General features: G+C 60.9%; 2 protein-coding genes across 2 annotated transcripts in view; both read left to right on the top strand.

Annotated features, from left to right (window-relative positions):
- EFNA2 (ephrin A2) overlaps positions 1 to 18,428 on the top strand; it is a 36,258-nt gene extending 17,830 nt beyond the window's left edge. The window contains exons 2-4 of the mRNA XM_051811004.1: positions 14,673 to 14,962; positions 16,947 to 17,012; positions 18,014 to 18,428. Of these exons, the coding sequence (XP_051666964.1) occupies positions 14,673 to 14,962; positions 16,947 to 17,012; positions 18,014 to 18,135 (478 nt within the window). The 3' untranslated portion in view covers positions 18,136 to 18,428. The remainder of the gene's footprint in view (positions 1 to 14,672; positions 14,963 to 16,946; positions 17,013 to 18,013) is intronic.
- Positions 1 to 25,182, top strand: part of NDUFS7 (NADH:ubiquinone oxidoreductase core subunit S7) — a 102,142-nt gene that overhangs the window by 40,609 nt on the left and 36,351 nt on the right. The window lies entirely within an intron of this gene.

Genomic DNA, 25,182 nt, shown 5'->3' on the forward strand with positions numbered 1-25,182 from the left:
AGGCGAGCACGCAGGGAAGGGGAGAGATTTTAACCTTCTGCCTGGAACCAATTAAAAAGGTCTTTCCACAGAGACGAAAGTGCTCGTGCACCTTTGTGTGCTGCGAGCGGGGGGAAGAAAGCAGAGGCGGCCTTTGAAGGGGGGATGAGGTCCCTCCGCTGGGACCCCTCCGGGCTTTCAAAGCCTGCGTTATTTCTTTATTTTTAAATAGCCAAATTAAAGTGCCTCCCGCTTCCTCCCCTCCCCGCTCGCACATCGCGCGCGTGGCCCCCGCCAGCCGTGGGGGGGGATGAGGGCGGGGGGCACAGCTGGTCCAGTGTGGGGTCTTCTGGGCATGGAGGGGGTCTGGGCACCCCAAAACCCGGCTGGGACCCCGCTGGGATGGGGCAGAGCATCCCTCCTTCCTGCTGGGGTTGCAAAGGCCAGCGGTGGGAGGCAGAGGGACCTGCTGTGGGTGCTGAGGGGTCCTGAGGGGCACGCTGGGCCCCTGTCCAGGGCAGCCCCCCTCTCACCCAGCACAGCCCCCCAGCCAGGGCAGCCCCTGCTCACCCAGCACAGCCCCCCCACCCCACCCGCCGCCCCTTGAACTCAACCAGCCGAACGCATGAGTGGGTTTCTTCAAAGGGCCCCCCGAGCCCTGTCCCCCCCGTGCCCGCCGCCCCCTCCCCAGCCCCGTAAGCCCCCTCTGAAAGGGCCGCAGAACAAAGCACAGGAAGGGATTCCGGTGGTTTCCGCACGGACCTGAATGTGGAGCCGCTCAATGGAAGAGGAGCCGGGACGCTTTTCATCCCCTGGCCCCGCTCCGGCCGCGGGCCGAGCGCTGCCCGCCCGGCCCCCCGCCCCTCCGGCCTTTTTTTTCTGCTTTTTTTTTTTTTTTTTAATAGTCTCAGATTTATTTTTCCACAGTGTAATTCTGAAAGACAGCGGGGATGAATTATTCATTGCCCCTCTCCGCCTTTGCATACAATCCCGGCCGGGGAGGGGGCCGTGGCGAATGCGTTTGTGTGCAGGGCTGGGCCGAGGGGAATTGAAATTAATTTGGGGGGTTTAGGTGGGGGCATTTGGTGATGTTGGGGCTGGGAGGGGCTGGAGCGCATGGGATGAGGCCAGGAAGTTTCTGGTGGGGAATTATTCCCTTTCCAAAGCTGCCCCCGGGGTGCAGGTGCTGGTGGGTGACCCCAGGGTCTGGGCATTGGGTCAAGGTCTCGTGTGTGTCTGGGGGGCTTCGGGGTGGGCACCGTGGTCCCGAGTTTGCCCATTGTCACAATCCCCAGTTCCTGTGCAAGGGCAGACACGGCCCTGAGCAAAAAGAGGGGGAAAAAGTAAAAAACACCCTTTTTTTCTTAAATTTCTGCTATTCTTAGGTGTTCCTTTAGCTCGGCCTGGAATGTGAAGCCAGGTTGAGGAGGAGGAGGGATTCCCCAAAGAGTGGGATGGCTTTGGCAGGGAGAGCTCTGGCCAGTGCTGCCTTCATCCCCATCCTGCCACCTCCTTCATCTCTGTCCTGCCACCTCCTTCATCCCTGTCCTGTGCCCCCATCGCTCCCTGTCTCCCCACAGCCTCCCCTTCTCTGCCCTTCCCTGGGGACACACGGGCAGCTGGTGCCACCCCTGTCCCTGGCATGGCAGTGACTGGACCTCAGAGCTGGCTGCCAAAACCTGCTGGGGGATAAAGGGGTGAAGTGAGGGGTGGTATGAGGGTGTGAGCAAGGTGGGGATAAGGGGATGAAGGGAGAGAGGGATAAGGGGGTGAAGCGGCGCGAGGTGGGGGCAAAGCTTTAATCTGATTAGTGTTGGAGTGAATGGACAAAGGGAAAAGGCTTAAACCCCGTGAAAGGAGCGGGGAGGAGGGGGGGGAGAAGTGGAGACCCTGTCTGGTCGCGCCAAATTAGGTCAGGTTTGGCTGGGCCGACATGAGAGGAAGAAATAAGGAGAGGAAGAGCCAGGTGAGGAGAGGAGGGCGGGTGTGCCGGCCCTGTGACTGCCCAGCACCGCTGGTCTCTGTGCCAGGGGTGTTCACCCCCTCCCCTCCCCGCGGGTCCGGGACCCCGCTCCTCTGCAGCCTGGCACGGTGGTGGAGGTGCTGGGGAAGAGTCCCCCTCGCTCCTGCCTGTCCCCGTGTCACCTGGGATGGGGACAAGGTGCTTCCCCACGGCCCGTGCCCCATCCCGGACCCGCTGGGTGCGGGGGGAGCTCCTGCAGCCCCCTTCACCTGCACTGCTGGGGGCTGGAGCAAAGGGCTGCCGGGGGCTGCTCCCCCCAGCCCCTTCCCGGGGGTGGCCGCTCTCCCCTCCATCCCCTTCTCCACCCGATCGATCCTTGCCCCGATCGATGGGCTCTTCCCTGCGGGCGAGGGGCGGTGCTGCCCGGCCGGGCAGGAGAAATGGCTTTTCGCAGAGCCTGGAGCGGGATCCGGCATCGATCTCTGGTGCCTCGTCAGAGATCAATTAGGCCCGTCATTAGCCGTGCCCAGAGTGCCGCGGGAGCCTGAGCCGGGCGGGGAGGGGGGAGATGCCGGGCGAGAAGAGGGTCCCCACCCTGTGGGATGCTGGGGAGGTGCCGAGCACGCGCATCCCAGCCTGCACATCCCACATCCCAGCCTGCACATCCCACATCCCAGCCTGCACATCCCCAGACCCCTCCGTGCCTCGGTTTCCCAGGTTAGAGCTGCGATGGAGGCTGTTCCAGCACGTCCGAGGGGCTGGGGATGGTCCCGGGGCCGTGAGAACCGTTGCTGTGGCAGCCTCGTGGCTGGGCTGGCTCCAGCCCCGCAGCAGCATCGTCCCGATGGGAATGTTTGTTTATAAATCACTCTGGAGCTGTCGGCGTGGCTGGAGCCGTCCAAGGAGTGGGAAGGGGCCGAGCAGGAGTGTGGCTGTCCCGGGCAGGAGTGTGGCTGTCCCGGGGCTGACGAGTGACCCGGGCGTGTGTCTGGCCTGGCTCCGGGAAGGCCCCGCGGGACCGGCGCGGAGGAGCAGGACAGTGGCCAGGTCATTGTCCTACTGGGAGGCCGAGCAGTGTGGCTGAGACCACCCAGGCAGTGGTGAGGGGACTGAGCAGGACCCCTGGGCCGGGATGGCCATGAGCATTCCAGGGTGCAGGAGCGTGGGGAAGCAGGAGGAGCCGTGCCTCGGGGGTGTGGAGGGGAGTGGGACCCACGTCATCTCTTGGGCTTGAGTGTTTATGACTGTGAAGGACCTGAAGGTCCTTGTCATCTGTGCAGGGACGTTGTGAGTAACCTCTGCATCCCCCTGGCCTGGCATCCTCCCAGCCTGGCATCCCCCTGACTCAACATCCCCCAGCCCCACCATCTCCCTCACTCAACGTCTCCCATCCCTGACATCCCCCAGCCATGCCCCAGCCTCCTGCTGTGCCCATTTCTCCCCTGGCTCGTGGGTTTGTGCCCATCCAGGTGCTCTCACAGGTAGCTGAGGATGGTGGGAGCGTCACAGCATCATGGCATGGCGTTTGACATCCACCCTCCGTGCTGCTGCCCCGTCTTCCTCCCCCATTCCCTCGGCCAGAATCCAGCTGGGGAGCGGAGCTGAGCAGAGCAGACCCTTGGGTTTGGGCAGGATGACCTGGAGCAGGTACCGCCTGCAGCAGCCGCCTCTGCCCGCGAGCTGCAGCTTCTAAGAAACAGAAAATAAGGAGAGTTTCAGAAAGAAAAAAAAAAAAAAAAAGGAAAAGTTCCCCGATTACATCTGGTGAAGTGACAAATCTGCCAGGCAGGTGATTATTCCGGGTACGGACGTGCCGAACACAGATGCCGATAGGATTAAAGGGGAAGGGGGGGGAGCTCGCCCTGTTAAACCAACACCTGATAAAGGAATAAACCGGCCCCAGGAATAAATTCCCGGCGCTGCCAAGGTCGTGCGCCGCCGGGCCCGCTGCCGCTGCCACGGGAGGGGACGGTGTCCGAGCTCCAGGGTGACCCATCCGGCACCGAAGCCCCGCGCCCGGGCACCCCGGCACTGCCGCAGCCCCCGCTCCCCGGAGCGCCCGTACCCGGCATGCCCTCGGCTGCCTGGTTGCTTTCCAGGCACGTCCCGGGCATCCCCTTGGGATGGCGCAGAAAATTAACAGCAGTTCAGATCTGAGGAACTTTATGACACGTGTATGATAGGACTGAACCAGGGCGTAATTGAATGACGGATGAGCTTCCAAGAGCCACATTTCCAGGGAGTAATGAAAAATAGAAGTGCTATTGACTAAAGGAGCTTTCGGCGGCCGGGCGGCTCGGCGCGGGATGAGCCGCTGCCGGCGGGGGGAATGCATCAATACGGCGAGTAATAGCTCAGTTATTATAACTCTGGAAATGTCATTCAGGCCTAACCAGAGAACACTGGCTATTAACTAGCCTTAAACAGAACGCGCCGGGCGGGAGCCCGAGCCGCCGGCGCCCGGTAATTATTTTACTTCTTTCCATGGCTCCGTAGCCTTTCCCGTCGCGGGAGGTGGCCCGAGTGCCCGCAGCCCCGGGGGTCCCTGTGCCTTCCCGTGCCGTGGCACCGAGCCAGGCCGGGCTCCCTGGGAGCTGCTCCAGGGCAGGGGCCCCGTCGCACCCCCGGTTTGTCCCTGTCCCTCTCAGGAAATGCTGGTGTTGCTCTTGTCACCCGCGGCCACGAGCTCAGGGCTGGAGCCTTTGTGCACATCCCTCCTTCCCACTTCCCTCCACATGCACAACCATCCCTGCATCCCTTTCCTCATCCCTCCCTGCATCCCTTCCCGCATCCCTCCCTCTGCACATCCCTCCCTCCGTCTCTTCCCGTGTCCTTCCCCGTGCAAATCCCTCCCTGCATCCCCCCCATGCACATCTCTCCCCACCTCCTGCCAGTGTCTCTGCTGAGACAGGCAGCTGCAGCGGTGGGGTCTGGGCTGGCAGGGGCCGGCTCAGGGCCCGGTGCCCTGCGGAGCCCCAAGGTGTAATGAAAGCTCGGGGGAGAGTATCGAGTGATCCTAAATGGATTTTCTCCATTAGCTCAGCTCCATCAGCCAGTTATCTGCTCCTGGAGTGCTCCAGGGCTACTGGCACTCAGAGTGCTCCCAGCACCTGCTGCCTCAGCACAGCACCCACCTGCCATGAGCAGGACCCATCCTGCCACCCCAGCACCCGCCTTGTTACAGGGCCCTCTGTTTTCAGGATGCCATTTTGGGGGGCAGCATGTCCATGGGAAGGATAGTGGGATGTAGGAGGACCCCACAGCCCAGACTCACCTGTGGATACCCCAGTGTCCCACCCTGCCAGGGGGAAGGTGTGTGGGGGGACATGACAGGGTGAGGGAGGGGCCGGTTGTTCCCCCACGCAGCTGTTCCCTGCTTGGCAAGTCAGAGTTCATCATTAGCCAGGAAATAATTAATTGTTGGGCAGACAAAAGGCATCGCTCGGCCCCCCCAGAGACCCCGTCAAAGGGAGCTGTCAGGGGCGGGTGTGATAAATTTGTGATAAATTACGGCTCTGCAGCCCGGCGGTGCCGGGACGGGGGACAGACCCCAGTGTCCTTTGGCCGGGGGTCACTGCGGGATCAGGGGCCAGGGGCCTGCCCGCTGTCCCCCCGAGCACTGGGGTGTCACCGGGCTGGGGCAGGGCTGGTGGGGTGACAGGCAGGTCCTGCCCTGTGCCCGCTGTGTCCGTCCTTCCGAGCCGTGTCCCCGTGCCCGCCCGGCCCCGCCGTGCTGTCCGTGCTGTCCATGCTGTCCGTGCTGTCCGTGCTGTCCATGCTGTCCGTGCTGTCCATGCTGTCCATGCTGTCCGTGCCGTCCGTGCCGTCCCGCTGGGCAGCGCCGACCCATTTCCACCGATTTCCACCGGTTTCCACCGATTTCCACCGCGTCGGCGTTTTCCCGGTGATTGCTGGGCCGGCGCTCGCCCGGCTCCCGACGATCAAATTACTGCCATGGCTCCCGCCGCTCGCCCCAAATTCCCCGCGAATCCAAGTGTTCCAAGGTTAAAGAGTCACCGGTGCACCCGCCACCCCCCGTCCCACCACCGCCCACAGTCCGGCCACCATTGGGAAATGGTGACCAGTGCCCGAAATAACGCACCAGTATGTGTTTATGTGTGTGAACTGGTGTGCCTTGAACCAGCCAGGGCGGGGAAGGTGCTCCTCGTTTGTCTCTCCTGCTGCTGGACCTGTGCTGTGCAGGAAGCACCAGCCCTGGGACAGGGAAACGGAGGCAGTGGATGCCACCCCGGTGTCACAGCAGGACTGTGCCACATCCCAGCTGTGGCTCTGGGGTGACACCAATGGAAATGGCTCTGTGGAGCTCTGGGGCAGCAGCTGGTTTGTCTCAGAGACCGAAGGGTGACACTGATCCCCCCGGTGCCCTTTTCTGCTGCCACCCGTCCTCTCGACCATCCCCTCACAGCACCCAGGACACCCAAAATCTCCCTCTAGCCTGGGACCAGAAGGGTGGGCACCCGAGGACAGGCTGTCCCTTGCCCCCAGGATGGCAGGGAGGTGGCGGCAGATGGGACAAGAGGCTGGCACTGCCGCAGTGCCGCCGGCGGTGCCGCCGGGGACCCTCCGGCCTGGGGCCGTGCCCGCAGCGTGCCAGGATCGGCCACAACGAGCGTCGGGGCTCAGCCGTGCTAACGAGGTCACTCCCGGGGGGCTGTTTACCCCGTCCCCCGCCGGAGACCCCCAAAGGGCGCCTTGATCCTGCCGTCCCCGCGGGCTGTGGCGCGGAGCCGGCGTGGGCGGCGGGGGGGCCCGGCTGTCACCGCCTGATAACCCCCAGCGGCTCCGTCCCGTGCCCGTTATCAGCGCCCGCCCGCCTGGCCAGACGCGGTAATTAGGGCGCTCAGCGTGAGCCGCCGGAGCACGGATGAGCACGCGTGGGCCCGTGCACGGGCTGGCACGTGCCCGGGGTCCGGCTGCGAGAGATGTGCCGGGCCCGGCGGCGGGGGCGAGAGCGGGGCTGGTGCGCAGAGAGCTCGGTGTGCACGGGGACGTGTGTGCCAGGCTGGGATGGGAACAATTTGGGATTCGGGAGCAAGGGTGGCCTCTCCTCTCTCGCCTCCCTCCAGACCCCGGTGCCCCCGTCACCTTCACTGTCAGCCACCACCGTGCCCCCTCGTGCCACCCGGCTCTGCCCCTTCCGCATCCATCTGGCTCCACGTGCCCTCCCCTGGCCCTTCTCCCTCCTGGACCCTCATTCCTCTCCCCTCTGGGTCTGGGGGATTTGGGTGTCCAGCGAGCCCCCTGTGCCACCATTGCCATGCCCATCCCATCGTTCCCATCCTGTCGTGTCCATCCCTCTGTGCCCGTCCTGCCGTGCCCACCTTACCGTCCCCACCTACTGTGCCCACCCCGCCGTGCCCCCGTGGCTCCCTGGGAGCAGGAGGCCCTGCCGGCAGTAACACAATTACTGTTACACTTTCCAGCCCCGCTCTCTCGCAGTGAATTTGTGCTGTGATTGGATTTCCGTGGATCCGGCCGTGTATCCCGGCTGGCTGCCGCCATCCCCGGAGCCGCCCGGGCGCCGGCGCTCCCAAGGGAGGGCGAGGGGCAGTCGGGGCTGGAGACCCCTCGGTGCCATCCTGTGGGCATCACGTCACCCAGGGCTGGCAGCAAGGGGTGTCACATCCGTGATCCAGGGGGCTCCTGGTGCCTCGGTGCCCCGGAGCTGCTCCGGCGGTGCCGCCGGCAGAGCCGTGCCAGGGTGTGAGGGCGGTGCCGGCTCCCTCGGCACTCACGGGGCTCCCAAAAGCACCTGGGGAGGGCTGTGGGGCAGCGTGCCCTGCTCTGGATGGGCTGCCAGGGGGACAGGTGGGAATGGCAGTGTCTGGGCGTGCCGAGGGCACGAGGGGGGCACAGAGGAACACCGGGGTGGGGGTCCAGGGTGTCTGAGCAGGGGGCAGTGGGGGGCTGGGGTCATTCACCCACACCCCACGCCGGGGCTCGCGGTGCCTCCCCAGTCCCCATCCCGGGGGCTCGTGGCCGGCCCCGCTTGGTGGCCGCAGCGTCCGGGGCTGGGCTGGGAGAAGGAGCCGGAGTGGGACCTCTGCCCGCCCCACTTTATTATTGAATTTAACCTACAGTCTTCCTTACATGCCACAGTGCCCGGAACTAGTGCAGAGGCTGCTTTTATGTGCAAATGAGGCTTTTTTTTTTTTAATCTTTGACAGAGAATGTGCTGTGTTTACATAACAGAGGGCCCTGGTACTCTGGAGAGGGCCACTGACAGTGCTGGCAGGAGATGTTAAGAAAGATCTAACATTTCTGATCTCTGTTTAGCCAGAGGCACTGCGAGGCGGCGGGAGCAGCAGGGGAGGGTGGCTCCGGGGTGCCCGGGAGAACAACTCGGCTGTGCCCGCCCGGGGCCGGGAGGGCACCGGGGCTGGGGACCTGCAGCAGAAGGGATGGAGCAGCTGCAGGGATGGGGTGGCACCAGAGGGTCACATCGTGGGGGTCCCCACGCTGGGATGGAGGCCCCAGAGCTGCCCCAGAGCCCTCTCCAGCCCCACGGCGTGGGGCAGGGGCTGCCCTTCCCTTGGGCTGGTGGTGCTCCCAGAGGTTCCAGAGCATCCAGCAACCTTGGGATGACCAACAGCTGGTGGTGGAGCCAGAAGCTGCTGGGATGAACTGTCCCAGTTTGCCTCCACGATCCACTGCCACCAGCAAAGGGAAAAACTCCTCCTGCCAGGTTAAGTGGAAAAATGACCAATATCCTCCGGCCTGCCAGGTTCAAGCGCATTAATTCCAGGGACTCGGTTAATGGCAGTATTGATTAGTCTCAGCGCTGGGCTAACGAGCATCCATGCTAATGAGGGGTGAGTGGTGGGAATTGCAGCAGCTGGAGCAGTTCCAGGGAGCTTTGGTTGGTGGGAGAGGGTAGAGCACCCCAAAAAGGGGCTTCACCTGCCTGGAGAGTGGGTTTGTCCTCCCGGGATAGGCTCTGGCACATGGAAACTGGAGTATTTGTGTGCCAAAAATACGATTTCCTATTGACATCTCTGTTTATTTCTGGACAAGAGAGTGATGTCATGAATCTGAGGGAAAAACCTGTCTGATCCATGCTGGCATCATGGCAGATCCATCCATCTGGCTTGTCCATGCTGTGCTGGGTCGTCGTGGAGCAGCTGGCTCCCAGCTCATCCAGGGGGTCAGCCAGCTCCAGGCTCATCCAGGGGGTCAACCAGCTCCAGGCTCATCCAGGGGGTCAACCAGCTCCAGGCTCATCCAGGGGGTCAGCCAGCTCCCAGCTCATCCAGGGGGTCAGCCAGCTCCCAGCTCATCCAGGGGGTCAGCCAGCTCCAGGCTCATCCAGGGGGTCAACCAGCTCCAGGCTCATCCTTGGGGTCAGCCAGCTCCAGGCTCATCCAGAGGGTCAGCCAGCTCCAGGCTCATCCAGGGGGTCAGCCAGCTCCCAGCTCATCCAGGGGGTCAGCCAGCTCCCAGCTCATCCAGGGGGTCAGCCAGCTCCCAGCTCATCCAGGGGGTCAGCCAGCTCCCAGCTCTTGTGTTCACAGCTCTGGTTGGGTTTATCCCAGGCGTGTGCACAGTTACAAGCTCCAGGGTCCCTCTCAGGGAGACACTGGGTGGGATCTCCGTGATCCCAATCCCACTCACGGCACAGTGGGACCAGGGGCAGAGCCACCCGGGCTCTTCCCTGAAAAGCTGCTCAGTTTTTGAACTCTTTGCTTTTTTCTTTCTTTCCTTTTTTCGCTGCACACACTTGAAAGGCCCCGTTCCTCCCTCTGCTGTTCCCAGCAGCTCCCCCTCGCTCTGCCCCCCTGGCCTCATCTCACTGTGGTCCCCAAGCAGAGCTGGGGGGGGGTTGGTGACACCCCAAGTTTGGCTTTGCATTTTTCTTTGTGCAACTTGGCAAAAAGCGGGTTGGGGGGGAAGAACTGACTTGGTGTTTGGAGGATCAAGAGCAGGTTTTGCTTTGGGGGGCCCATGAGTACCCTTGGGGTGACACCACAGTGGGGTACCAGCCCTGCAATAGGGTGCCAGCCCAGAAATGGTGTGCTGGCCCCAAAATAGGGCACCAGCACTGAAACAGGGTGCCAGTGGTGCAGTGGGGGGGAGGAGGCCGGGGCTCCTTGGGCAGCGTTTTCGGCACCACTTTGGTGGGAATCCTCTCTGAGGTGTCTCGTGCCCAGGCCCTGACAGGCTGGCTCTTGCATTTAAGCAAATTTGGTTTTCCTCTGTGTGCCAGAGCCTCCCCATAGCCCGCGGGAACGGGCCCCGGCTCCACCCCCGGCTCCACAAACAGGCTCAAATGACAGCTCCGGGGGTCCCCATTTATCTCCGTGTCTCTCTCCTCGCACATCCCATCTCATCCCGCTCCCTCGCCCCGTCCTGTAATATCTCAGCATCTCCCTAAAGCAAAAGATGACAATAAAGTGTAAATGGGGAGTGTTGGCTCTGGAGTGTAATGATGGCAATTTAGATGCCAGCCGTCATTTCCCCGCCGTTGCCCCAGGTAACAGGAGCCGCCGAATCCGGTGGGAGCGCGGCCGAGGCGGGACGAGGTTACCTCGGAGGCTGATGGCTGTCCTGGGATTTTCTGTCATTTACCTTGAAAGAAGGGAAAGGGAAATAGCCGTAAATGAAGGTGTTTGCCTTGGGAGTGCCAGGCTGAGCCGGGCCGGGGGTGCTGCTCCCGCTGGGGAGGCACCCGCTGGTTCTGCATGGAATTTGCATCCCTTACCCGCAGTGTCCACCCCAGTCCTCCATCCTCATCCCCATTCCCATCCCTGTCCCCATGTCCCCATCCTTGTCCCCTGTTCCCATCCCTTTCCACTTCCCCAATCCTGTCCCCAGGAGAAAAAGAGAGAAAAAGAGAAAGAGAGAAGAAAAGGAAAGGGAAGGCAAAAGGAAAAGGGAAAGGGAAAGGGAAAGGGAAAGGGAAAGGGAAAGGGAAAGGGAAAGGGAAAGAGAAAGAGAAAACCATAACGAGCATGCCTAAGCCACCCCGTGCCCGTCTCCCGTGCCCCCTGCCCCGTGCCCGTCCCCTCTCCCGCCCCCCGCGCTCCCGCTCACTCCTTCTTTATTTTTTTAATCAGCGGCGTCGCTTTCCTGGCGCCGAAGCGTTTCCCAGCCCCGCACTCGGGAAACCTCATTAACACAGATCAAAAGGAGCTTTTAATGATTTATAAAGGTGCAGTAGTTTGGAGAAATTAAATAATTTAGGTGCTGTGTGTACGGCGGGTCCCCCCGGACCGCATTACCAGCGCTCCGTGAGCCGCGGCACCGGGGACAGCGCCGGAGCCTCTGGGGACCGGGAGGGACTGCCAGGGGCTGGGGATGGTGGAGATGGGGTGTGCCCTGGGTGTCATCTCACCCCTGCCAGGGGCTGGGGATGGTGGAGATGGGGTGTGCCCTGGGTGTCATCTCACCCCTGCCAGGGGCTGGGGATGGTGGAGATGGGGTGTGCCCTGGGTGTCATCTCACCCCTGCCAGCGCTGGGGATGGTGGAGATGGGGTGTGCCCTGAATGTCATCTCACCCCTGCCAGCGCTGGGGCTCAGCCCCGAGGGGGTTTGGGACGCACTGGCTGCTGGGGATGCTGCTGAGGTGGCTGCACTTGCTCCCTGCCACGGCAAATGTTTGCCAGCGTGGTTAAAATAAACCTTGGCCCTGGTGGGATGGGGTGGTGGGATGCGCTGGGTGGAGATGGGTGTCCAGGTGGATCCAGCTCCGGCTCCATCCCCTCCCGGCCCACTCAGGTGGCTTTTGCCTCTCGAGCAGGGAATAGGGATCTGCCTCCGGGACCTGGGCCCGCCGGCGTGGCCCAAATTGTCCCCGACAGCCTTGTCTGGCTCCCGCCCGGCGCTGCCGTTTGCGTCCCGCGGGAGGACACGCGGCTTCGCTCGGCTCGGCAGCGATCCCGCTGCCCGAGGGGAAGGAGAAACAGATGGAAAACCGGCTTAAACGTTCCCGGCGGGAAGTCCATTGCCAGCCACGGACTTGCCAGGGCCCAGCCGAGCCACGGGATTAATGGAGGAAAGAGCCCCTGGCAGGAGTCGGGGGGTTCCTGCACCCCACGACCCTTCCCTGCCACCCCCGGCCCCGGAGCTGCTTTGTGCCCATTCCTGGGGGGGTCCCCGGCGGGGCTGGGGGGGTCGGGGGGTGGCATTGGCTGCTCTGCAGCTGAATTCCCATCAGGTTGTGTTTAATAGCAGGGGAGAGGGCGGCGGGGCCGGGGGGGGCTGGTTTGGGGGGGCGGGGGGGAGCTGCTGTGTTTTATTTTGCTCTGTAATAGGCTTATTACTCCTGATCACGCTGTGACTATTTGAATGAAGGAGATTTCGGGAGATGAAAGCGGAAGGGAGATTTTAAGTCTCTCAGTGCCTGGCCCCGCAAGGACGGGTGCCCTTGGAGAGGGGGGGACCCCATACCCGGGACCCCCTGCCCCAATTCCCCCCTCGCCTCGCTGCCCCCACGAGCCCTGTCCAGCCCCCAGTGGTTACAAACCTCCTAATTTCCAGCCTCAATTTATTCATGGCCGGTTTATACCCATTTGTTTATGTGCCAACACCGTTCCTCAGCTTAAATAGCTCTTTTCCATCCATAATATCCCCCCCCCCCCGTATTCCAGCGGGCGCAATCATATCTCTTTTCAAGCTGTTCAGGAAAGAAAAATCTGAATTATTTAACCCTTGGGACACTGGCTGGTCTCACAGGGTGTAGAGAGACAAATCTGCTTTGTTCCCGTGCTGGGTCAACTGCCTGAATTTGGGAATTTTTGGGGGATGCTGCTCCTGCTCAGGGGGGAAACTGAGGCACTGAGGTGCAGTTGAGGGGACCAGGACCAGGGTTTGGGCACAGGGTTTGCTCTCCTGGTTGGCTCTGACCCGCAGGGGCTGGGGGTCTTGGGCTGTGGCTGCCTGTTGGGAAGGCTTTTCCCCTCCCTGCTGAGTATCCAGGAGGTAAAAACTTGGGAGGCCAGTGTGTGTCCAGCATGGAGATGCCACCCTGCCCGTCTGGGGGACCATGGCACTGGATCCAGTGATGACATCGGATCCAGTGGTGGGCTCAGCCCCATCCCTTGGCATCATCCCTGGTGATGGGATCACCCTCTTCCCACAGCATCGTCCCCATCCCGTGGCATCGGACTGGGGGGAGCCCAGGACCCCCTGCAGAGTGGGGTGCACCGTGCTGGGGGTCCCCACAGCTCCCTGCAGCCCCCCTGTGAAGGGTGACCCCCTCCCCAGAGCCCCCCCCAACAGAGGGTGACCCCCTCCCCGCAGCCCCCCCCACGTCTGTCTCCATCTGGGCCATTTATCAGCTTTAATCAGCTTTAATTCAGCAATTTGTCAGGCAGGCGAAGGCCCTCACAGTGAGTTTTTCCAAAAAATATAATAATTATTATTATTATTCCCCTGATACGTGGGCCCCCCCGCCTCGTCTTTGCTTGGGCTTTAGCAACGATCATTAAAATAAATAATTTTTTTTAAATAAAAGGCAGCAAGAAGAGGGTTTTTTTGTGGGCTTTTTTTTTTTCCGATATTTTTTATTGTTCTCTGCGCGTTTGAAAATTGTTTCCCAGTAAATTCCAGCCCTTTGTATTAATTTTACATTTTCCAATGTTACCTTGCCAGGGGCAGGGTTGGCACAACTGGCTCAGGAAAGGAGAGGGAAGGAGAGGGAGAAACCCTGCTCCTTAATTAGCGCGTTCCCTGTGTGATCAGAGAGCTTATGAGGCAGGTAATGAGCTGGAGGGGGGCTGCAGGAGCCCCCTCCCTGCACCACCTCCCGTCTGCCCCCCCTCCCTTTTTGGGGTGCCTTTGGGATCACCCTCCGTCCCCCCGGCCCCAGGGATGTGGGATCACATTTGGGGGGTCCCTGTGATGAGTTTCATCCAGTCTCAGCCCCCCTTGCAGCTACCACAGGCTCAGGGGCTGTCAGGGAGCCCCGAGATGCTGCTCTGGGGGGGCCAGGGAGGTTGTGGTCACCACCCCCATCCCACCAGGGCCGTGCTGACCCCTCTGGCCACTGGCCAAGCCCTGGAGCCGTGGGGTGACCCCCATCTCTGGTCATGCCAAGGTTGGGGGCTGAGGGGGGGCCGTGCTGTGGAGTCTCAAATTAATTAACAAAGAAAACTCACTCAGTGAGGGGGGGGAAGCCAAGCTGCCAAATTGGCTCCTGGGGCCGCCTGTGGATTTGGCCTCGAGCTTTCCCGGTGCGGTGCCGGGAGCTCCGGGGTCTGCAGTCTGGGGAGAGGGGACACGGGGGTCGCCCCGAGGAGCTGGAGCAGGGCTTGCTGGCATGTGCCACGGAGTTCTCCAGGGCTGCTAATCCCTTAATCTCTCGGATGAGCAGTGCCAAGAACGCAAACGACACCGGGATTGTGGTGCTTGGCTGCAGCGGTGCCGGAGCTCCGCCGGGATCACCGGGAATAATCATTTTTGTGTCGTTTCCTACCGAGTGGTGCCGGTTTATCGGCGTAAAACAAAGAGACTCTGGGCTGATCTGGGGGTTAATAGGGGTGTCGGGGTGGGACGGGCGGGATCAGGCCCTGGATCACGGTCAAACCGACTGGGGAGGCCCTGGCACAGGTTGCCCAGAGAAGCTGTGGCTGCCCCATCCCAGGGAGTGTCCAAGGCCAGGGTGGAGCAGCCTGGGCCAAGTGGAAGGTGTCCCCTGTCCCTGTTTGGGTCCCTCCCAGCCCAAACCACTGCAGGGTCCGGGTGCCCCCAGTGACCCGAGTCGCCCTGCAGGTTCCACCGCGGGGACTACACGGTGGAGGTGAGCATCAACGACTACCTGGACATCTACTGCCCGCACTACGAGGAGCCGCTGCCTGAGCGCATGGAGAGGTACATCCTGTACATGGTGAACTACGAGGGCCACGCGTCCTGCGACCACCGGCAGCGCGGCTTCAAGCGCTGGGAGTGCAACCGCCCCGACTCCCCCAACGGGCCCCTCAAGTTCTCCGAGAAGTTCCAGCTCTTCACCCCCTTCTCGCTGGGGTTCGAGTTCAGACCCGGCCACGAGTACTATTACATCTGTGAGTGGGCAGGGGAGGGAGGGGGGCCTGGGAGCGCATCCCGGGCACATCCCAGGCTCGGGCTCGGTTTGTGTTGGTGACCCGGAGTGTGGCAGAGCCCCCGTGTTTTCTGTGCTCTCACATGTAATTCCTATGTGCTCCCATGTGTCCCCACGCTCTCACTCATGTTCACGTGCTCCCATGTGTCCCCACGCTCTCACATGTAATTCCTATGTGCTCCCATGTGTCCCCATGCTCTCACTCATGTTCCCGTGCTCCCACGTGTCCCCACGCTCTCACATGTAATTCCTATGTGCTCCCATGTGTCCCCATGCTCTCACTCATGTTCCCGTGCTCCCACGTGTCCCCATGCTCTCACTCATATTCCCGTGCTCCCATTTGTCCCCACGCTCTCACTCATGTTCCCGTGCTCCCATGTGTCCCCACGCTCTCACTCATATTCCCGTGCTCCCATGTGTCCCCACGCTCTCATGTTCCCGTGCTCCCATGTGTCCCCACGCTCTCACTCATATTCCCGTGCTCCCATGTGTCCCCATGCTCTCACTCATGTTCCCGTGCTCCCACATGTATTTCCTACGCTCTCCCGTGTGCTCTTGTGCTCTCACTTATATTCCCGTGCCCTCCCACGTATTCCCCGGGCTCTCACATGCAATTCCCATGCTCTCCCGTGTATCCCTGTGCTCTCCCGGGTCTGGGCTCCCCTTTCTCACCCAAACCTGGCCCCCAAACTGCCCGGCCCACTCTGGCTCCGGCGGCAGGACGGGGGTCCCTGGGAGGGCATTTCCCTCTCTGCAGGGGCCAGGGCAGAGGTGGGGGAGAGGAGCCAGAGCGGCTTCCTCATGAGCTTGCTGGAGCCATGGAGAAATAATGCAGTGGTGCCGGGAGCAGGCGCTGGGGTAAAGCCCAAACCCAAACCAGGCAGTGTGACCCCGGTGGCACCGGGAGCCAGGGACCCGCCGGCCCCTCCGGAGCCACCGCCACACTCCTCCGCCTTATCATTTCTCCCTCTTTTTCCTAAAGCAGCTGTTTTCAGCCCACTTAATTTGTTCCTTTTATCTATATTAAATTACCATTTCCCCCCTCTCTGCCTCCCCCCGTAAAATGTCACCGGCGCAATAACTGCGGCCACAACTCTCTCTCTCCCCCCCCCCTTATTTTATTTTATTTTTTTTTTATTTTTTAATGTCGTTAGGGAGAGATTACACAGGAGTAAATGGGAAGCTGATCATTGCTAACCCGGTTAGAATTCCCGTCATGCGGAACATTAGAAATTATGCCTCTTTGAGGAACCGTATTTAGCAGACATGAAAGAAAAGAAATTACCTCCTCCTCGAGCCCATGGATTGGAATCCATTAACCCGCCGGCACCGGGACACGCTCCTGGCCCGGGCAGGGGTCAAGGGCACCTCGTGGCCCTGGGCACCGGGGGATGGAGCTGGGATGGGGTGCTGTGGGATGGGGTGCTGTGGGATGGGATGCTGTGGGATGGGGTGCTGTGGGACGGGATGCTGTGGGATGGGGTGCTGTGGGATGGGATGCTGTGGGATGGGGTGCTTTGGGATCGGGTACTGTGGGATGGGGTGCTGTGGGATGGGATGCTGTGGGATGGGGTGCTGTGGGATGGGATGCTGTGGGATGGGGTGCTGTGGGATCCCCGTGGTGCCACTTGGCTCGGCGCCTTCTCCTTCCCCCCCGTGGGGTGCAGCACCAAAAGGCAAAAGCAAAGGAAAGGTTCGGGGAAAAAAAAAAAAATCTGCTTTTAAAATTAAAAAGAAAACTACAGAGAAAATTAAATTCCTTTATAAATATATATATATTTTAAAAAATCCCATTTTCTCACCCTGAGAGGGACTTTCACCTCGATAATTACTGCAATTCCTCCCTTTCTCCCGGTGTTTATTATTGTTTCTCAGTGCTTGACCCTCACTTTGTCTCTGCCCCTCCCAACCCACTGGTCTCTCTCCACTTTTCCTCCCCTTTCCAGCCGCATCCCCCCCGAACATGGTGGACAGGCCCTGCCTGAAGCTGAAGGTTTATGTTCGGCCAACGAGTAAGTCAGAGCTTGGGGGGTCCCTGGGGGGCCCCTGGGTCCTGCCCTGCGGGGTGAGGGCGGGTGGTGGTCCTGGGGATGGGGACAGGGATGGGGACAGGGACCCTCAGCCCCGACAGAGCCATCCCAACCTGTCCAGCCCGTGGTGGACAGACAGGGAAAAAAAAAAAATAATTCATAGCAATAATAATCTCTGCGCTGTGGCCACTGCTCCGGCTCGCATAAATCAGCCATTTAAAAAAACAAATTAATAATTTTCTTCTCCTGTTAACGTGTAATTAGCAAATGGCAGCGGCTCTCCCCGGGGACAGCGGAATGTCACCGGGTAACCGATGGCTCTCGCCTCCTTTCTTCAGTGGCTTTAAAATAAAACCCAGCATAACGGAACCGTCTGTAAAAACTCATCACTTCCGCTCAGAACGAGGGGAAAAGATCTCTCCCCATATTATTTTTTAGTATTTTAATAATACTGGGATTTTTTTTTTTATTTCCGCCTTGCGGAGGGGAAGGGAAGGGAAGGGGAGAGGGGCTGGGCCCTGGGGGTGGTGAGGGGCCCCTGAGGGGGCACCTGGACACCCCTCGACTGGGTCCTGAAATATTCCCAATTGCAAATGCCTGGCACAGGGGACCCCGGTCTGGGGGGACCCCACACAGTACAGGGACCCTCCAGAATGAGGGGGAACAAGGGGATCAGATGGGGGGAGCAATGGAGCGCGGCATCCCCACACTGCCCGTGGCATCCCCACACTGCCTGTGGCATCCCCACACTGCCCTTCCCTGGGACACGGGGCTGTGGAGCCACACGGGGCTGTCCCTGTGGCAGGTCCCGGGGTGGCAGCAGTACTTTTGGGGATATTGGGATCTGGGGGAGGATCAGTACCCAGCTCCTCTCGGGACCCCAGTCCCAGCGTGCTGGGCATCCCCACTGCCCTGCCCTGGGTCCAGCCTGGCTCTCAGCCACGCCCCGGCTCACACATCCCTCTCTTCCTCCTCTTCCACAGACGATTCCCTCTACGAGTCCCCGGAGCCCATTTTCACCAGCAACAACTCGTGCTGCAGCCTCAGGGTGCCGCCGGCGGCGCTGGCGGTGGTGCCGGTCGTCTGGACGCTCCTGGCCTCGTAGCCCGACCCCACGGGAGCGGCTCCGCGGGGCAGGAGCAGCCCGGGCACGGATCCTGCCCACCCCGACCCGCCCGGATGGTGCCTGGGGAGGTCACTGGTGCTGCCGGCGAGGATCCTGCGGCCACGGGAGGTCCCTGTGGTGGCACGGTCGTCCCTCGGGGAGCGGGATGGATCCCGGCTCCCCTCCCTGTCCCGCAGCTCAAGCTCCGGCCGTCCCGGTCGGGCATCGCTTTTTACATTTCTAGACCAAATACAGAGTCCTCGTCCGTTGGGTTTTTTCTTTTTTTTTTTTTTTTTTTTTTTTTAAGAGAAAAAAAAAAAGGTTTTTATTTTTAGTTGTTGGGTTTTTTCCCGGCCGGGCCCCCCCCAGGCCAGACTGACCTGACCGGGGCCAGGCTCAGCCCCCGCCCGGTGGAGCCTCTGGATTGCCGGGCCCGCTGGACATAGCGATGGTGCCAACGGCTCCGTGGGCACGGACTCCTTCCCAGCCCGGCCACAGGATGTCACAGAGCCGGTCCGGACACCCCCGGACACTTCTGGACACGAGGGTGGACAGACACAGCCCCCCTGGGGGGGTCACCCCATTCCCTTTGCTCCCATGGCACCAGTGTCCCCATGGAACACCGGGACAGCTCCGTGAACAGCAGAGGGAACTGGATCCAGCCGAGGGGAGCACCGGGAACGGCCGGCAGGGAGCACTGGGATGGCCAGTGCTGGGAGAGCACCGGGAACGGCCGGCTGATACCGGGAGCACTGGAATGGGTGGCATGGAGGGCACCGGGAATGGCCAGCATGGAGGGCACCGGGAATGGCCAGCAGGAAGAGCAGCGGGGATGTCTGCTGGCACTGGGAGCACCGGGAATGGCCAGCAGGAAGAGCAGTGGGGATGTCTGCTGGCACAGGGAGCACCGGGAATGGCCGGCACAGAGAACGCCAGGGATGACTGGGACTGGGAGCACCGGGAACGGCCGGCACGGAGAGCACCGAGGATGGACAGCACTGGAGATGGCTGGCACTGAAAATGGCTGGCACTGGGAGCACCGGGAATAGCTGGCACTGAAAATGGCCGGCACTGGGAGCACCGGGAATAGCTGGCACTGAAAATGGCCGGCACTGGGAGCACCGGGAGTGGCCGGCTGGCACGGGGAGCACCGCCGGGCGCTGGGAGCCGGCGGGCCGGGCTCGCCCAGCCGTGGGCATCATTCCGAGGACGTTTGTCCGGCGCCGGGGCTGGAGCCCCTGCCGGAGCAGGGCTGAGCTCGCCGGGGCGGGAGGAGGCCGTGCCATGGATTTTCCTCCTCCGCTCTGCACCGTGTCCCCCCAATGCCTTGGGGGTCCAAGAGTCCCCCCAGGGGGGCCACGTCCATTGTGGTGCTCCCCACGGTCCCCCCTTTGCCCCCCGACATTCCGGGGTTGGGCTTGGGGATTTTTCCCTTTTCCTTTGCATTAATAAGCAAACCCCCCCCCCCCAAAACCCCTGATCCGAGGTTGGCCCTGACCCCAGGGGTGGCAGGTCCCCAGGGAGGGGTCCCCCCGCAGCCCCGGGGTCTGACCCCTCCTCGCCTTAAATCTGGGGCTGTCCCACCTGGGGGGGTCCCCTGCCTGTCCCACAGAGCCCCCCCGTTCCCCAGGGGGTTGGTGGTCCCAGGGGATGCCGGTGATGGGCTCAGCCCCAGCCGCAGCCCCCATTCCAAGTGGATCCTGGCCCTTCCCGAGGGCTCCGTCCCTGTACATACAGCGCTAGACTGTGAGCGGTTTTTTTTATGTATTGTTGAGAATGGATTTTATGGAAGGGTTTATCTTATTTTTATTTTATTTTTATTTTTTAGACTAGGAAGCTGGAATCTCGCAATAAGCTCATCTCGACCATCCAAAAAAAAAAAAAAAAACAAACAGACAAACAAAGGGATAAAAAAAAAAAAAAAACCACAAAAAAAAGAAAAACCCACGATAAAAAAAAATCGCATTCCCTGCTGTCCCTGTCCCCGTGTGTCCAGACCAGGTCGTGGTTCCCGAAGGTGGCAAAAGCATTGTGTTTATGGGGGGGGTGAGGGGGGGACCCACCGGGCTCCGACACGGAGCCAACAGCACCCGCCTGGCCTTCGGTCTGTGTTTTATATATATATAGATTATATATATAAATATCTATATTGTGTACAGCCACTGTGGGAGAGTGGAAGGACGGAGGCGGCAGGGGCAGGGCTGGGGGGTCCCCCAGAGCAGCCCCCCCTCCTCGGCGCTGTCCCTCCGTGCTGGTCCCCGTCGTGCCTCGCTCCGTCCTTCGACATTCCGCTTTCGTCCTCGACGTCGTGCTGATGGTAACCGGATCTATCGCCCCCCCCCCATTTGGATTCTGTATTTTTTTATAATAAAATGCAAATAAATGTCGTGTGAGGCCCTTGCTTTGAGGAATCACTTTCCCTCCCCGTGTGGCTCCACGTCCCCGGGGGCTCCGTCCCCGCTCCCCGTGCAGCCCCTCTCCCCTGGCACACCGGGGCTCTGCAGCCAGACCTCTCTGCTGGGTGGCGCGTTAATTACGGGAAGGGTTTAATTACCCTGTTAATTAATAATAATGGATATTAAATTAATTAATATGCAATTGTTGATAGTGCTTAATTATCAGAGGCGATGCTGCCCCGCGGGCGGGCGCTCGGGGCTGGCGGCTCCCGCGGCTCCGGCTGCTCTCCCGCCGCTGCCTCAGTTTCCCCAGGAATGAGCCAGCAGAGGTGACATCCCAGGAGGCCACCAGAGCCAGGACGGGCTGCTCGGAGGTGGCATCACGAAGCATCCTCTGCCAACCCCCAGCCCCCCCTCGCCCCGTTCTTTTTTTACCTTAAATACTAAACTTTTTTGGAGCGGCCCGTGCTCATTCCCGGCGTTCTTATGCCCGTTCCAGCGTAATTAGCGGAGTAGGAACAACCCGCTGGTAATTAATTGAGGCTCCCACAGCTGATCTGAGCTCTGAAGTTTTGCCACCAGAGGGTGAAAGAGTAATTTTGCTTTTTAATAAGGGCCATATGTGTGCCAGGAGCAGGAGTGATGCCACCCACTGCCAGGGACGTGGGTGCCTCTGGCAGAGGGAGGCACCAGGGAGGGGCCCGGCAGGGATTTACCAAAAAGTGATTTTTTTTTTTTTTTAGACCCGCTCAGGAGGTTTTTTGAGCCCTGACTCATGACTTTTTTAACGCTGGGTGTTGGAAATAGGGAGGTAAAAATAGCAAACGGATCATCGTTAGTAATTAATTAATGGAGTCGTGGGGTTTTAGGGCCTGAATGGGATCATTTAGAGCCTGTCTCTCATGCAGAGGCATCGAGGTTTGATGTGAGGAGTGGTGGTGATGGAGAGCTGGTCCAGCCCTGGGTGCTCCTTGTGCTGCATCCCTGCGGGGCTGGTATCACCCCCCCATTATCACCCACCCATTATCACAGACCCGGTATCACCCACCTGGTATCACCCACCCATTATTACCAACCTGGTATCACCCACCCATTATTACCAACCTGGTATCACCCACCCATTATCACCCACCCGGTATCACCCACCCATTATCACCCACCCATTATCACCCACCCATTATCACCCACCCGGTACCACCCACCTGGTATCACCCACCACTCAGTCCTTAATATATTTAACTTTTATTATATTTAAACGGGGATGGATGGGGGTGCACAGGGCTGCAGGTGAGGCCAGGGCACATCCAGGCTCCCTGCATCTCCCCCTGGCCCCGTGCCGGGGGGGTCTCTGAGGCCCTGGGATCCCCAGCTTTGTACCCAGGGGAAGGGGGACCCACTGCAGCACCCCCGTCCCACCAACACCGAAATACGAGCGAGCAGAGCTGGGTCATTCCAGCTGAGAGTTGGGGCTGAATCCATGGAATCCAGCTGGGACGTGCCATCCTGCACTGGTGCTTCCCACCCGCTCCAGAGCCAAGGCACCGGGGGGGTCCTGAGCCCCCGGGGGGGTCCTGAGCCCCCGTGGTGGTCACGGTGTGGCCCTTACAAGGTCTCTGCCCCTGCAGCTCCTCGCTCTGTTTCAGCATTTCAACATTAATAGTTTTTTTCATTTAATCCCCTGGAGGCAGCGGGTGCTCCGTGCTCCGCTGGCCCGTGGAATATCCCAGCTGGTGCAACCTCCCGGCTGCAGAGAGCACGTGGGGGGTGCAGCCCCCCTGTCCCGGGGTTGTGGCCCGGGTTGGCACCGTGGGGAGGCTCAGGATGTGCCCGGCAGCCCCTCAGGTCCCTCCCTGCCTCCCTCCCCTGGTCCTCCTCCGCAGGGATGCTCAGCCAGGAAAGGCCCATCCCTGATGGGCTTTCCAGCGGGATTTCCACGATTTGTGCCTCAAAGGCACCACCCCAGGGCCTGCCCAGGCAGGCGTGCCACCACGGCTCCTCTGGCAGTGCTGGGGCAACCGTGGCCACCACGTGCCAAGAGAAATGTTCACCACAAGGCTGAGCTCTTCCCGGGGCTGCTCAAGGCAGAGCAGAGAGCTGGGAACATCCCGGGCTAAAAATGATCCCTGTCTCAGTATCCAGCTTCAGTTTGCTCCATTTCAATGAATTCCCTGCGGCTGGGATGCCCCCTCCCCACCCTGTGTCCCCCATGGCATCGTGCCTTCCCGTGGCACATGGTGGGTGCTGCAGAGCTCAGGCTTCCACACGGAGCTGGCACAGTGGCCACCAAGGTTGGCACAGTGGCCACTGAGGGCTCGTTCCTGTGTCCCCCCGTCCCATCTCATCCCACCCAGGGCACCACGACACCCCACAGCCCCCTGTGCTCCCCGCGGGCTCACCGGCACCTCCCAGGCTCCGGCACGTCCCTCTGGCAGCTCCCGGCGTGGGCTCCTGCCCCGGCTCCGGCTGGCAGGGATCCCTCCTGTCCCTGTGTCCGCTCCCGGGCTGTGCCCTCCCTGCCCCCCAGCCCTCTCCAGCCTTATCTCCTGAGAGGCACAAGTGGTTCGCCGGGAGCGCTGCAGTGTCAGACACGCTGTGAGCACCGGGAGGATCCCAGAGCAGGGGATGATTTACGGGAACAGCCGGGGAGGGGAGCAGGGAGCGGAGGTACCGGGAGGGTCCCCGGCTCCCAGCCGGACCCTCCGCCCCGCCCTGGCCCGGAGGGGGCTGGGGGAGGTGGGGGTGGCCCCCCAGCCCTGTGTGGCCATCGGTCTGTGCGAGTGGCCCAGCCAGGGTGTGACTGTCACAGCTCCTCCTGCGCCTTCGCAGGCCCCGCACGCAGGAAATGGAACTTTCCAGGCCACTGGACATTCAGTTTTGTTCAGCTGTTAATTCCCCCGCCCTGGGGAGAGGAGGGACGTGGGCAATGGAGGGAGGGTGATGGGGTGGTGGGAGGGGGCTGCTGCAGCCCCTGGATGAGGAGGATCCGTGGGAATCATCGAATCATCAAATCCCAGGATGGTTTGGGTTGGAAAGGACCTTAAAACCCATCTCATTCCACCCCCTGCCATGGGCAGGGACACCTTCCACTAGACCAGGTTGCTGCAACCTGTCCTTGGGCGCTCCCAGGGGTGGGGCAGCCACAGCTTCTCTGGGAAATCCATTCCAGGGCCTCCCCACCCTCACAGGGAAGGATTTCTTCCCAATATCCCGTCGATGAGATGGGTGAGAGCACCTTGGGAGGTCACTGCACCTAACCTGTGCCCAAGGCATCTTCCCTGTGCCTGTGCCCCCCTCCCAGGCCCAGTTTGGGTGGTGGGAGAGGCAAATCCACCGCTGAGCATCCACATCCCAGCCCCGAGGCCGGGGAGCGATTTCCCCCCCGGGCACGGAGTGAGCATCCATTCCCCTCGGAGCTCCTCTCTTGCAAGGTAACCAGCATTATATCCGGACCAATTGCTCCAGCATGATCCTCCTGAATGTTGCACAGCATGTACACGGCGTCTTATGGAAAATACATGCCCCTGGGTGAGCCTTTTAATAGCGCCGGCTCCTGCCCGGGGGCCGGGGGGGCCACACTCCGCCCCGGCGCTGCCAAGGGATGAATGATTGAAAAGTTGGGGCTCGCCGTAGGAAACCCCCCGCTGTGGGGAACAACGTGTTTTCATTCCCCTGCCAGGTAACAAATGAAAAGAATTGCCATGAATGCTAATGGAGAGGGGAGCGGGATGCTGCCGGGGCTGTCGGGGCTGGAGGTGGGGATGGGGGGAGCAGGGGTGGGGGGTCTGGCCCTGGGGATGCGGGAGCTGCCGGGGGACCCCGGTTCTGCAGGTGGGAGCTGGTGGGAAACGCCCCAGCATGGAGCTGGTGGGTGCCACAGGGAGGGTGCTCCGGGGTCCTGAACCAAAATCACTTCTTTTGGCAACAAAATGCAGCTGGGGGCATGTGTTGGTCCCCGAAATCCCCCTTGGAATGAGCTCCTATCACTTGGGCAGACCCTGGTTTTGCCAGCTGGAGCTGGTCATGCCGTGGAAAACACCCCCTGGCACGGGGCTGGTGGGTGCTACGGGGAGGGTGCTCCGAGGCTGTACCAAAATCACTTCTTTTTGCAACAAAACACAAAACCACAGAACACAGAAATGCCCAAAATTCCAAGCTTCCAACCCCGAGGAGCCTGTCCCGCAGGCAGAGGTGCCATTGAGCTGCCAGAGGAGGGCTGAGCTGTTTGTCACTGTGGCCGGGCTGGGAAGCGGGAGGGTAAACACGGATGAACAGCCTTCACCCACTCTGGTAAATATTTTATATCCCACACCAAGAAAAGACACTCCTATTTAAATGATTTATCAAGGAAGATCATGTAGAGGTTTCCATAAAATATGTAGGGCTCCTAATCCCGACATCATCAAGCCAAGAGGACCGGAATCATTTATTACCTTCCCAACAGCCGCGCGGCCGCGGGGACACGACTGACAAATAAAAGTGTGTTTACAGCTTTTGGGCTCCTCTGGGGAGAGGTAAATCACGGCAGGGGAGGGGAGGGGAGAGGGAGCCGGAAATGAAGTGGCAATTCCTGTCTGACACAGGAGGTCAGGGCAGGGAGGTGCTGGACACGGGGCATCCCGGTGTCCCCACTGTCCCCGGTGTCCCCGGTGTC

This window comes from Manacus candei, unplaced genomic scaffold, assembly GCF_025592945.1.
Source record: "Manacus candei isolate 608988 ecotype Guabito, Panama unplaced genomic scaffold, ASM2559294v1 h1tg000080l, whole genome shotgun sequence".
In the NCBI taxonomy this organism is placed as follows: Eukaryota; Metazoa; Chordata; class Aves; order Passeriformes; family Pipridae; genus Manacus; species Manacus candei.